This window comes from Ascidiella aspersa, chromosome 1, assembly GCF_963924565.1.
Source record: "Ascidiella aspersa chromosome 1, kaAscAspe10.2, whole genome shotgun sequence".
Taxonomy (NCBI): domain Eukaryota; kingdom Metazoa; phylum Chordata; class Ascidiacea; order Phlebobranchia; family Ascidiidae; genus Ascidiella; species Ascidiella aspersa.
In genome coordinates this window covers 15,441,346-15,453,992 of record NC_139447.1, presented here as the reverse complement: position 1 = coordinate 15,453,992, position 12,647 = coordinate 15,441,346, and the positions used below count along the sequence as shown (strand labels likewise).

Here is a 12,647-nt window from a genome sequence, read left to right as displayed (position 1 = left end):
GTACGTGAGTGTTTTGGGTAAAAATTGAAAACACTCAAAAACCGTAATTTGACAGACTACGATTATTTAAACCAGTGGTCGGAAACCGCCGGCTGAAAATTATCACCGGAACTTCATCGAGTAATCGACGATGTAGTTAAAATGACCAACCTCAACAAGGCACATGCACTTAACACCCGGCGAAGCTATTTGAGGACATGGATGCAGAGCCTAAATTCCCTTTTTTGTACGTAGAAGTAAGGTGGCTTTCACGAGGAAATCAATAAACGAGTGTTTACATTACGTGAACCACTGCAAAGATTTTTATTGGAGAAACATTTAGATCTTGTCACAAATGTATTGTTAAAAAATGGGTTCTATAAAACTTGCCTACTTGTGTGTCATGTTCAATCTGCTGAAAGCTCAATATTTCACCTCAGGGGAAAATGACAAGCGTATTTCAGTTGGCAGACAGGGTGGCTTCATTTAAAGACAAACTTAATTTATGGGAGAAACGCGTTAACAAAGGGTCATTTGCACTTTTAGCAAAGACTTTGAAAGAAAACGAACCTAAGCAAGCGTTTTTTTTACCTTGAAAGGAGTCACTTGGGTGGTATATTACAATAGAGTTTAAGCGCTAAAGACCGTAGGACTGCAAATAGATGGATCCGTAATCGTTTTATTTTCGAAACTGGTGAATTGACTTTCACTGTTCGACAAGAGGACCAAGTGCTGGACATTGCAAATTGATGGTTGTCTAAAATGTACTTTGAATACAACTACTATAGCAATGTTTTGCCAGACAACTTTGACCTTTCCATAAAAGCCGTAAATACTTTTCTGCCATTTCCGACGTCTTGCGTATGCGAGATAATTCGTATAAGAGCATCTCCTTGCGGCAAAACAAGCTCAAAGTTCTCATTGGATAAAGGATGTAATAAATTTCGTTTACTGAATATTTGTTTTTTGAAGGCCGTTTTTAACCTTGTGATGGCCGTTTTTCAAATTTTTAACCGGTCCGCAGTGCAAAAAAGGTTGCCGACCTCCAGGGCCGGACTAAGGGTACTTCTAGGCCTAAGGCTATTCACCAGGGAAGGGCCTAATTTGCAAACAAAGCTACAAAAAGTAGTAAAAATACATACACAAAAAAATAGAAATTATTTACTGCAAAATAACACAAACATAATATAAAAACATGTAATAAATTTAATTAAGTGTCATAGACTTATAGTGTAGGGAATATGTGGGACCAGTGGGTCACTTTTGACGTTTTATATCTGCAGGTTTTATTTGCGTCGTAAAATAGGATTTAGAGGTCGTAACGTGAAGTGTAATCTACCCTTCAACATACCACAGCATTTAACTCAAAATGTTAGAAGAGAAAAGTTGAATAAATGCACCTACTTTATAATTATTTAACAAATCAGTCATTTTAACTTAAATAGTTTGTCATTGCAAAGCTTGTTTTTGGACTCCGCCGAGGTATTTTTTGTATTCGACTTTATTTTGTCACTACATTCGCCGAGATTATTCCTTTCCAAATTCGCTGTGCATAACATAGATGAATATTGGCTTTAAATTGACCTTGGGTAACCCAGTAGCATACCCTGCGCGTGTAGAGAAACGACGCATGTCTGTTTGTGCTTGATTTTTATAGCATGTTCGCCTGTTAAAGTGTTAAATATTTCACCTCAATACCCTTTTCCTTTCCTGGCCGTTCTGGCAAATCCAGCCGGCATTTCAGCTTAGCTAATCTCCAACGCTGTCGCTCTTGTACTATATAGTGTCACGCGGCTGCTCGGTTTAAAAAACCACAGTTAACGATGCATCCCTTACTGGCAACACATGTTTTTACTGCGCTATAAGCCATTTTATCGAAAGCGAGCTATACTGAATTATATGAATGTACAATAAATCTATAAGCGACCTGACAGTATGCTACGACAGTTTGTTTAGTTGCGATTTAGTGGAGTTCAGATTATAGTACGGTGGTCATGTCTCCCTGTTGAAATATACACGTATTTCACGATGGAGTGTTCTTTTGCAAACTCTTTAAGGAAATTGCGAAATCTCTTCACCAGGCATTACAAGTTAGTTGCTTGCCCAACAGCATTTGACGCAAACTTAAAGATTAGGCGAAGGTATCATCATGTAATTGGCTGCCCGAAAAAACTCTCACGCCGCACTACATGGCTGCATATAAAGCAACACAGTAATTGCTTCGCCACAGCAACAGGACTTTATCCAATATTGCCACTCGCAAACGTACGATTAGTCGTAAAACTTCCATTATAAAACGATACAATATTCTACTTTGAACATCTCTATTTGCGAGTAAATCAAAGAACGTGTCAGAAAAGTTCCAATACGTTACAAGAAAGGTCATAATTAAAATCACAAATTTAAGTTAACAGGCAAATTTTATAAATAAAGACATTGTGTAGTTGGGTTTTGCAAACTACGACCTAACTAGAGAGTTAGGCCCGTGGGCCCCTAATGACCTCTCCGTGCCCAGCTCAAAAACATAGATCTTTGTATAAAATATCATTTAATTTTTGCACCATTTTTATCTGCACATAGCCTAAGGTACATCCGCACGATGTTTGTCATCCGCATTACAAGTATTTTCATCCGCACAAGTGCGTAGCCTACCATCCCACGGGTTGAAAAGCACTGGCCCAGAATGTTCGTCGAATTTTGTTCACCGGTCGATCGAACTTGCGTTACCTCGGTGATTTAAGTAAAAGCGTTGTAATAACAGCGTTATTTTACGTGGTAACAGTATAGCTAACTGTTTATTAAAACGCTATTTTAGATGGCCGCTAAGACAAACACTACATTTGCAGATTTTGACTGTCGTCATCAAAAAAGAAAAACTATATAGCTAAAAACGGGACAAAAATATAAGTTCTTTATAAATCGTTCACCACACACAAATTAAATCGCAAACGATTTCTCTGTGAGGTTTAGCGCAGGGAAGTCCCGACGCCTACACATAATCCCCCAGGAGAAGAAAAGCGTAAAACCTACAGCGGGGATCTTGCCGGTCCTAGTATTCGATGTGTTAGCGCTTTACTTTTAAATCAGAAAAAGCGCACCAACATGGTGTGCAACAGTGCAAGGCAGTAACCGCTCGACAAAATATTTACAAATATTGTTTATTTTCAAAAAGCATGAAACGTTGTGTCTATAATTGTTACCTTGACAGAAACCAACGCTGAGACTAAATTTGGAAGAATTTGTTAAAAATACTTGACAATTTAACCGCAAATATTTATAAATGTCAGTAAGTGGAGACATTCCAACTACTAAGGATCTGCGATACAGTCAAATGGTCAACACATTAAAAGATCTTTCAACAACATCTGGGAAATCATCGAACGATGAACACCCTGAACTTAACCATGGCGAACCAGTATGAAGATTAACTTTCTTCGCATACTTTATTTTCATACAAACTATTGGCTATATTATTCTAAAATCTGTTCCTTTTTTTAATGTTCTTTGGGGTTGATATCGGGCTTGCCAGATCGTACTTTTGATGCCACACATATTAAATTTTGCGTTACTCCATAGGGCGCTGTTCTGGAATCCTAACACCAACAGGAATCCTCTGGTTTGTTACTGTACCAAAAATGGATTGTACTTTAAACTAGGGCCCTTGATAGGTGATGTAAAATTTTTTGGGGGCATTATTATAACATGTTTACCTAAAAACATATTACCCTGACCTTAATGAAATTATATTTTTTATAGCATTATATTTTAAAACCTTTATCCTATCATCACTTTCTGACTATACAAAAAAAAAATGCGATATTGATGTTAAATTCCTTATGAAGCATTTTTCATGTTATAGTTGTAGTTTTTACATAGCACTAAATCATATAAAAACTTAATAATTGACTTACTATTTTTGTAATTTCATGGACAATAGTGCAAATTTTAAAATTCAATAATCTGACTAGTTGGGCAACTAGTCATTTCCATCCATGGGTGCAAATTTGTACTCTTTTGTTGTAGCAGTACACGGGACCAGAGTAGGACCACATAAACAACCTGAGTCTCGAGTCCGACGTGCGCATGTACATAGCCTACCATATTTTGAAACTGATACGATCGCCAATTTTTAATTGTAAGAGTGTAATATAGAATATTATGAATATTTTCCAACCATGTATTATGGGTGAATGAATATACCCCTATTAGTGGATTGCTGGGTATCCACCATATTTAGTTCCATAAACAAATTTCACGCTGAGTCAGAACCAACAGGGGACATGGCGTTGTTTTGAAAAATTGTTCGCGGCCCTGTCTCGCCAGAGCCGGACTCGAATCGTACACTTTGGAGCCGGACTCTGGTCATTTTTAATCGACTCCGCAGCCCTGTTTTCATCCCACCCATAAATGTCCTTACACTTCAAATATTAACCCAAAACAGTTAAAAATTATCATAACTTTCTATAAAAATGTCTGATTGTTGGATTTATTGTGTGGAATTTTAATTCATTAGCTAATATACTTATATTTTAAATTTTACACTACATTCTTAGTTTTGAAGAGAACTAATAAAACTAAATTTATTAAGAGAATGTTCTATGTACCAGCATATTGTAATGTTTAGCCCTTTATTTTTTTTGAAGTGAAAGTGGATTGATTATTTAATTTTACTAATTTCAGCTAGAAGGTGGAGTTCCTCAGCTAATAAACAATAGTCAAAGCTCATCAGAGGATGAATCTGATGAGCCAGAAAGTGATTGTTCCTCTGATGATGAACCAATCAAAGCACCCATTGAACTTTTGTCAGAGTTTTTGCAATATGTCAGGTTGCAATTTTCTAATGTTTTGGTGAAGGCCATATCTACTTGGTAAACTATTTATACATTTACTTTGTAGGGCAGCTAATTGGGAGGATGCATCAAAGCTCTGTAAAATGATATTAATATACGAGCCACAGAATCCAGAGGCCTTAATGTTTGGCCCGTTAATACAGGAAAAAATGCAGGTAATCCAAAATTATATTCTCCATATGATTTAACTTTTAATAGAAAGTCTATATTTAATTGTGACATTGATCAACAAAAACGTTAAGGTGGAAGCAGAGCTTGCAAATGAGGAGGACACTGATAGTGAGTCATCTTCAGAAGATGAATCAGTTTCAGATGAAAGTGAAAATGAGGATGGTGAGGAGAGTGACAAAGAATGCAGTGAAAGTGAAGAAGATGATAGAACTCAGCATTTACCTAACAAACTTGTATTTTCACATCTATTTAAAGACACATCAGTATGGAAGCCATGATATCTTTAAAACCTTGCCTAACTCTTGTGCAATCTTTAGTTTTTAATTCCAGATGATAACATAAAAACATATTTATGTAACTTTGTTGCACTACTGGTTTGAAAACAATCAAACTGTTGTATTTTTTGTTTGAAAAACATTCTACTTGCATTCAGCTTGGTATACAAACTTTCATTTAAAGACTGTTACAAATTGTTATTTCTGTGTACTAAAATCTTCATTTGCATATGCTGTTGCTAAAAACGAAAATGTGTTGAATGTAATACATATTTATCAAAACTTTTATTAACTGAAATAAAAAATGGCAAGACAGAAAACATGGTTGTGTTAGGCAGGGTAGCTAAGGTAATAGAATTCAATATATGTGCAAATATTCTAAAATGTGTAAATAAAATATATTATAAATCATTGCAGAATATGGTTGGACTATCCGGATAGCACTTAACCAGTTAACTTACAGATTCTTCGCAATCCGATGCAGGGTTAATTTTTTTGGTTAACTGGATTGCAAAACATTAACCTCATTGTCGGCTTTTGTCACTGTGTTACTAGTTTTAGCAAATTTATACATAATATTTTTAAGATGCCAAGTTACTTAAACGAGCTAGAGAAATTGAGGTAATAGTCTTAAAAAGCTAAGCTTCATTATGTAAAGACTATTTAGAACTTCTATTTTACCCTTGCACTTTAAAATGAGGACTGTTTTGTAATTTTTTGACTGTGCTTTTCGATAGGATTTTCTGTATGGGCTATTTTTTATAGCCAGCTATATCTGTTATCCGGATGGTAAAAATTAAACCAACCTTATTGCAGAAGGTTAAAATGTACATTTAAAAGGTGTAAATATCATGGCAAACTGCTGACTACAATACCAGTGTAACAAAAGAAAACAGACTAAACAATAGTATCAATAACTATAACAGAAACCATGACAGTCTGTAACACTTAAACTAATGGAACAATTAGAAATGACAAAAACAATAAAAGCAACACTTTAAACTGACAAAAGCATTGGTCATTTCAACAACCATTGGTACAGCAACTGGCTTCATTTGAGACTTCCTTTCCATTACTGGATGCTACTTGTTTGGAAGTTTGTATCATATCATCCAGAACTGTCCACAAAATGTTTTCATTTGGGTAGTCGTTGTCAACCAAATTAACCAAGTAATAATTGTCAGCTATATATTCAATTATTTCTCTTGATTTTGAATCAATTTCATATAGTTTTGCCCACTTTTCTCTCCATAACGTAAAGGCTTCATCCTTAAAAATCATAAGTGAAGTTATTTTGCACAACAACGATAAACAATTAATATAACAACTACAGTGGTTTTTTGAGATTTGTTGTCTTGCTAACATTAGTAATGTTTTGCTTAATCAAGTTACTAAAACAGTATTTTTGTACCTACATTGTTTGTTGTAAGGTTCAGGTAAATTATGATGTTAACAATCATTAAACCTTAGAAACTAAATGAATTTTAAAAACACACATTTTTTTGAAAATATTTATTTTAATTAAAAAATAACTTCATACTTTAAGTTATACACATTCAGCATTAGGGATGTGGGATACTTAATATTTTATTACGATGACGATACCAGACATTTTAGTGAAAAGTGTTAAGTTCCGAAGAGATACCAAATTACATCAATACTATGCTCAAAAAAGCAAAATAGATGATATTGAAATGTTCTAAGAAATTTTTTCCTGGTTATTTGGTCGAAATTTTCTTTAGTGTTAAGAATTACCTTCAGTTGTTAACCCCTATTTTTTGATAAAGTTTCCTTCAATGCTAAAATTGCTGCATTGGAATTTTGGTGTCAACGTTTGGATGCCTTAGTTTGGGGTTATTGGTGGGTAATGTGTGGGGTTAGAAAATGGGTTAGGGTTTAAATTACTAGGGGAGTTGGGTGGGGTTTGGGGTAAGTGTTGCTAGGCCTGATTCTGGCCATAGGTCTTATTCCGATTTATTTCCGTAGCTATGGCTATTAGGTATTAGTCATATATTGGTCATATTCCGAACTGTGTTTTATTCCGACATTGATGTTGTTCGTATTTCTGTCATATGGCTGGAGTCCATATATTTATTCTAACATGTCAATTGTCAGTTGACCGACAAGCTGTAAGAATACCACCTGATAGGCACTTTGTGTTACAAGTGGTGCGTTTACCAAAGGTTAAGCCTATGTACTCCCAATTAGATGCCTTTTTAAAAAAAAACACTGTTTTTTTTTTGAGAAACTTATTTAAAACTCCAAACGATTGTCACATGATTTATTTTTATTTTTTTTTTTATGACCGTCATTAACATAAACATTATTAAATGCTAGTGTAATGCATGTAAACATGTATTTTATTATGAAAAACATTTATACAATTTATATAAAACACTTACTTTCCAAACTGTAAAACTAACAGAATCCACCACTGTGGGTTGAATAACTTCCTTTCCTCCAAATATACCCCATGTAACAGCATTTGGTACTTTTCTATCAGCATTTGTAAAGTCAACACGCCCACAATTGCTGATCATATGGTAAAGCACGCGCGGTTGATATTTTTTCAAAACACTTTTTAAAGATTCAGCAAAATGTTTGCTCACAAAGAACTCTAAGTATGCCTGAAGAACAAAACAATTAAATTTTACCTAAAATATTTAAACAGACACAAAAAATGGCATTGGCAGGAACAAAGTAAAATTTAATATTTAGGTGATTTACCTTTTGGTAAATATATCCTCCTTTATCTCCCCAGCCAAATATTGGATGGGTTGAGGGAACACCATTGACATTTGGCTGAGAGTTGATAGTCAAAACACCAAGGGAATTGTATTTCGCAAGATATTTACTTAAAAGATTTGTTTCTGGAGACAGACCATCATCACACCATGGAGTTTCAAGTACCTAGCAAATTTTGATTTCTGTAAATAAGGTCTTTGTCTTACCTTATGGTGAATTTATTCTTAATTATTGATTTAGGAGGTTTATATAATAGTCTTTGCTTAATTCACATAGTTCACTTAAATTTAGTTAATGCAAATATATTTATTAGTGTGAAAACATGTGTGAACATTTCAACAAATACAAATCACTTAGAATACCTTGGTTCCATTCTCATTTTTCTTTCCAGTAATAAAATTCTCGAAAACTTTCCAAACATCTGATTCTGTTTCCAGCTGTTGTCCCCACATTAATTTTAACTTTGAAGCCGGTGTACGCGAACGTAAGAAAAAGAGATGGTAGTCTTTTAGATCACCAAATGCTGGTGATGCAGAGTCGCCCCTGCAGTTAATCACTGTATTTAACAAACTACTTACTAATTTTACCTAAAAGTACTATGGTGTACCATCGTCCATTAGGAAATTCATCCCATTCTTGTGTTCGGTGAATATAGCTCTTTGGTCTGTCAACCCAAAATATTGGGCGTACTTCTTCATTCACCTTTCTTTCAGGATTACCTGAAGACCTCCAAGGTAAAGGTCTCTTAACTTCCTCCTGCCACAGTCCTAATGCAAAAAATGTTTGTTTAGAAAAACAACTTTAAAAACATGTTGTTTAACGTACCAAGATTTTTTAAAATCTGAATTGTTGCAGTTTCCAAATTTAAAGTGTACATGTGCAAGCCATCTACTTTTCCTGAATTTAACAAATTTCGACAAAGATCTGTTGCAAAGTCGATTCCATATCTGAAATTACATGATTATAAACATCCCTTTCTTAAGGTCATCTAAATGTTTATAGAATTCTACACACTTGCGAATAGCAGCATCATTATCTTTGATGGGCTCAATAATATTCTCAATCTCTGGAGGAATAGTTAACTTGGATAGTTTGGTAAGTTGGACAAGGGATCGATTTGTCTAAATAGTTGCAATAAAAACATCAAATTTTTTAATTAAATTAAACAAATATATTAATTTTAAATGAAGTATAACATGCAACAGATAATCCTATGCAACAAATTAAAAGGTAACACCTGAATTGGAAAAATCCCTGGTATTATTGGACAAGTGATGCCAACATAACGGCAATCATCGACAAATTTTAAAAAGTCCTCCGCTTTGAAGAACAGCTGTGTAATGATAAAATCAGCCCCAGCATCAACTTTTTGTTTAAGGTGTTTTAAGTCTTCTTCATAAGTTTCACTATCTGGATGTCCATTTGGATAACCTCAAATACAAATACAAGTGTTGCAAAAATCTGATTAGAATTGTTATGATATGCTGTGTTAAATAAAAAACAGGCCAACAAAAAAAATGGGAATTACTTTAACTTATGTTATGCAACACCACTCCTCTAATTCTAAAATACCATAGTAATGGACTCACCAGCAACACAAATGGTAAAATAATCCTTGTACATTTTCCTGATGTAATTGACTAGATCTACTGCATAATTGAAGCCACCTGGTTGAGGTTTCCATTCATCAGTATCACAATCTAAACATTCATCATTTATGTTATCTACTGTATGCATTATTATCATTCAAGTCCAGCTTGTATAGCATTGCTGACACAACAAGCGGACTCTGGTATAGTCAATTATGTATTCACAATGCATGGAGCGTACAGTTGTTTTAAAACTTTATCTGCTAAACATTATACTTTTTTATTCTTATTTATGTTTTGTTTGACTTATACAAGTTTATATGCTAGTCATTTTGCACAATCCTTTACCAAACTATTGGTAGCCACCAATTTTTATTGTTGAAGTTGCAAACCACTGTTTAAAGGACGTACAATAAAAATGACTTTTTTGTTAGGCTTTCCAAAACGATTAAATTTAAAAACATTGGTTATGTCTATATATACGAGTATTTAAATTTACCTCCACGGAGAGCTAATATGTTTCTTACTCCTGATTTTTTTGTTTTCTCCAGATGCTTATGCATAGTTTCTTCAGTTTGATTGACGCAAGTCATGTGTAACATTGTTTCAAGTCCACAGTAATTCAAAACAGTTCCAGCAATTTTAGTCGAAGAAGTAATTTTGTCTCCACCTGGATCACCTGATGGATGCCAAGTAATATCAACAAAAAGTGGTCCACCACGGCCCATGCGATCCAATCTATAAAGTAAACCTGTTACATTTTGTAATCAGAATATTATAAGTGCCAAAAATAGCAATCTTCAACTTGTAAAATACAATGTCAAACTGCTTAACTTGCAAAGTTATGAACCTATTTCTCTTAAAAAATATTGATTGAAAATCAACAACTTTAGTCAAATTAGTATAAAACATTCTTTTAAAAGTCATTTTAGCATGCATCAAATCAAATGTATTTTGTTTATATGTTGGAACTAGGGATGTTTAAAGTAGAATATTGAATCTTTGGATTCAAATCCAAATGGAATTTGTATCCAATTCTGCCAATTATTTCAGGTAATTGGAACCGATATAATTTAATATTTTACCACCTTTGGTTGCCTATAATTATAGAAACGCAAGTGGCAAGTTTAGATAAAGGCTTGTCGCTGCGTTGACACATTTATAGTGCTTGCCGAAATGTAACCTGTTAATGCAGTGTCGCTTCGTGTCTCATGATACCCTTTGCCTAATAAATAAGTGTCAATCAAGCGTTATTGGGCAAATGACTAACATTTAATGCCAGGTGTGGAGTTTGCAATTTTCTTAACTGCGTTAAATTGCAAAAGTAGCATTCCCTTTAGGGTTCCTCTCCGGGAATGTTTTGACAGGAAATTCCCGGGATTTCCCGCGAAATAACGATCCCCAATCCCGGGAAATTTTTTTATAATCCCGGTTATTCGGCAACGTAGCAAAACTTAAAAATAATTGTCATTTTTGATTAATATAAAGAAAAAAAATGTTACCAAATCTACTAAAGTCGTTGCTTGAGTTGCTTTTTTGCGCTTACCAGCGGAAAAACATAATTAAATTTATTTTACCAATAAAAATGCGCCTAGTATTATGCGTGTGTTTTCTAAAAAAACAAATAAGGGTGCTGACTTTACTACGAGAAGATTGCAGAAGCAATACTACAGAACATAAATGAGCTTAATTAATTGTTTGGAGCTAATATAAAGTAATTTTAATCATCATAATGACGTAATTAGGGCACGAAAATTTTGTCAGGATTCCCGGGAAGTTTCATTTGTCAATCCCGTTTCCCGGGAGTGAAAAAATCTGGGAAAAAGAGGAACCCTAATTCCCTTGTAAAAGTGCTGGCCGTGGACATATTTTCCTGGATAAAAGTAGAATTAACACACAACAATGTTTTAAAACACAGGACCAAATGGCTAAAGAGCTGAAAAGAGTTTGTGTAGTATTGCATTGTACTCACTATATTGGCTAAATATTAACTTTAGGCTACAACCTGCACTGGGATTACAGTTGACACAACTGCTTCAAATGAAAGTTGTTCAGAATGGTAAACATTTTGGAGATTTTTTTGTTATAATATACACATGTTAGCCAATTATTTTACAATTTATTGCTGTGACTGTGGGCCCAAATAAACCAGGATTCAATATTCTGGATTCGTTATCCTAGATTCGAAACCTAAAGTTCTAGAATCCCCTGGGATTCTACTTTGAAAATCCCTAGTTAGTACTTATGCCAATCAACCAAATAGCGATAGCTTTACCTATGATAAAAGCAAACAGTAGTGTTTGGTAGGCCGGAACATTTATCCAACACAATTTACCAAAACAAAATAACATTACTTCTAAATGTGTACATTAGGGTATACCTGCCGATAAGGTTAGATGCGCCCTGCTCTGTTCTGGGAGGAAAGTATTCAAGAGAAAAAAACTTGTCTCCTGAGGCGACCATCTTTCGAACACATTCTGCCAAGCTACTTGGTAAACTGTTTCCACGAACGTTCGTTTCGTTTGTGGGCGACATTTTTAAATTATAACACCTGAGGTTCACCTTTGGGTAACCCCCTTACGTGTTTCAAAAGTGGGATTCAACTGTAAAAGTAATTTACCATGTTATTGGTAAAACTACAGAAAAAACAAAATAATGCAAATAATAAACAGTCTAACAATAAATATTGTTTAAAACTAAAGCAAAAACCTCAAATTTATCTAGTTCCAACTTAACAGTACGTCGTTCACCAAAATAAGCTGCGCTGAGTAGACTTGTAATTTTGCGTTCGCTACTTATATACGCATGATTTTTTTCCTTTTTGCTCTCTGCCGCTTTTAGCGGTAAAGTTTAGTTGTACTCTTTCGGTCAAGCAAAGAGATTATAAGTTATAATCTCTTTGGGTCAAGTAAAGCGGCCGGAATTTGCACAAGAAAAGCTTTTTACGGCAATACATTTTAAGATTAGCATGTCTAAAAAATAAGAACAACTGCAAATCAGTTAAATAAAATAGTTCGAAGGAGAAGTCGCGGCACAAT

General features: G+C 34.4%; 2 protein-coding genes across 3 annotated transcripts; one reads left to right on the top strand and one right to left on the bottom strand.

Moving 5' to 3' along the window:
- Nucleotides 1-3,217: 3,217 nt before the first annotated feature.
- LOC146168010 (uncharacterized) lies at nucleotides 3,218-5,589 on the top strand. Its single transcript, XM_083382642.1, has 4 exons — nucleotides 3,218-3,394; nucleotides 4,660-4,805; nucleotides 4,876-4,984; nucleotides 5,072-5,589. Exons 1-4 carry the CDS (start codon nucleotides 3,260-3,262, stop codon nucleotides 5,276-5,278), a joined length of 597 nt encoding a protein of 198 aa, XP_083238768.1. The 5' UTR covers nucleotides 3,218-3,259; the 3' UTR covers nucleotides 5,279-5,589.
- LOC146168009 (methylenetetrahydrofolate reductase (NADPH)-like) lies at nucleotides 5,544-12,362 on the bottom strand. 2 transcript variants are annotated; one of them, XM_083390941.1, is made up of 11 exons: nucleotides 11,990-12,362; nucleotides 10,109-10,347; nucleotides 9,610-9,720; nucleotides 9,258-9,451; nucleotides 9,035-9,141; nucleotides 8,846-8,967; nucleotides 8,628-8,787; nucleotides 8,383-8,563; nucleotides 8,003-8,185; nucleotides 7,678-7,902; nucleotides 5,544-6,544 (listed from the first exon to the last, which is right to left on the bottom strand). In XM_083390941.1, exons 1-11 carry the CDS (start codon nucleotides 12,142-12,144, stop codon nucleotides 6,299-6,301), a joined length of 1,923 nt encoding a protein of 640 aa, XP_083247067.1. In that variant the 5' UTR covers nucleotides 12,145-12,362; the 3' UTR covers nucleotides 5,544-6,298. The 2 variants fall into 2 exon arrangements, 1 of the variants encoding a protein (XP_083247067.1); XR_014500948.1 differs by lacking the exon at nucleotides 5,544-6,544 and having other exon boundaries at nucleotides 7,764-7,902; nucleotides 8,003-8,202.
- Nucleotides 12,363-12,647: the final 285 nt, after the last annotated feature.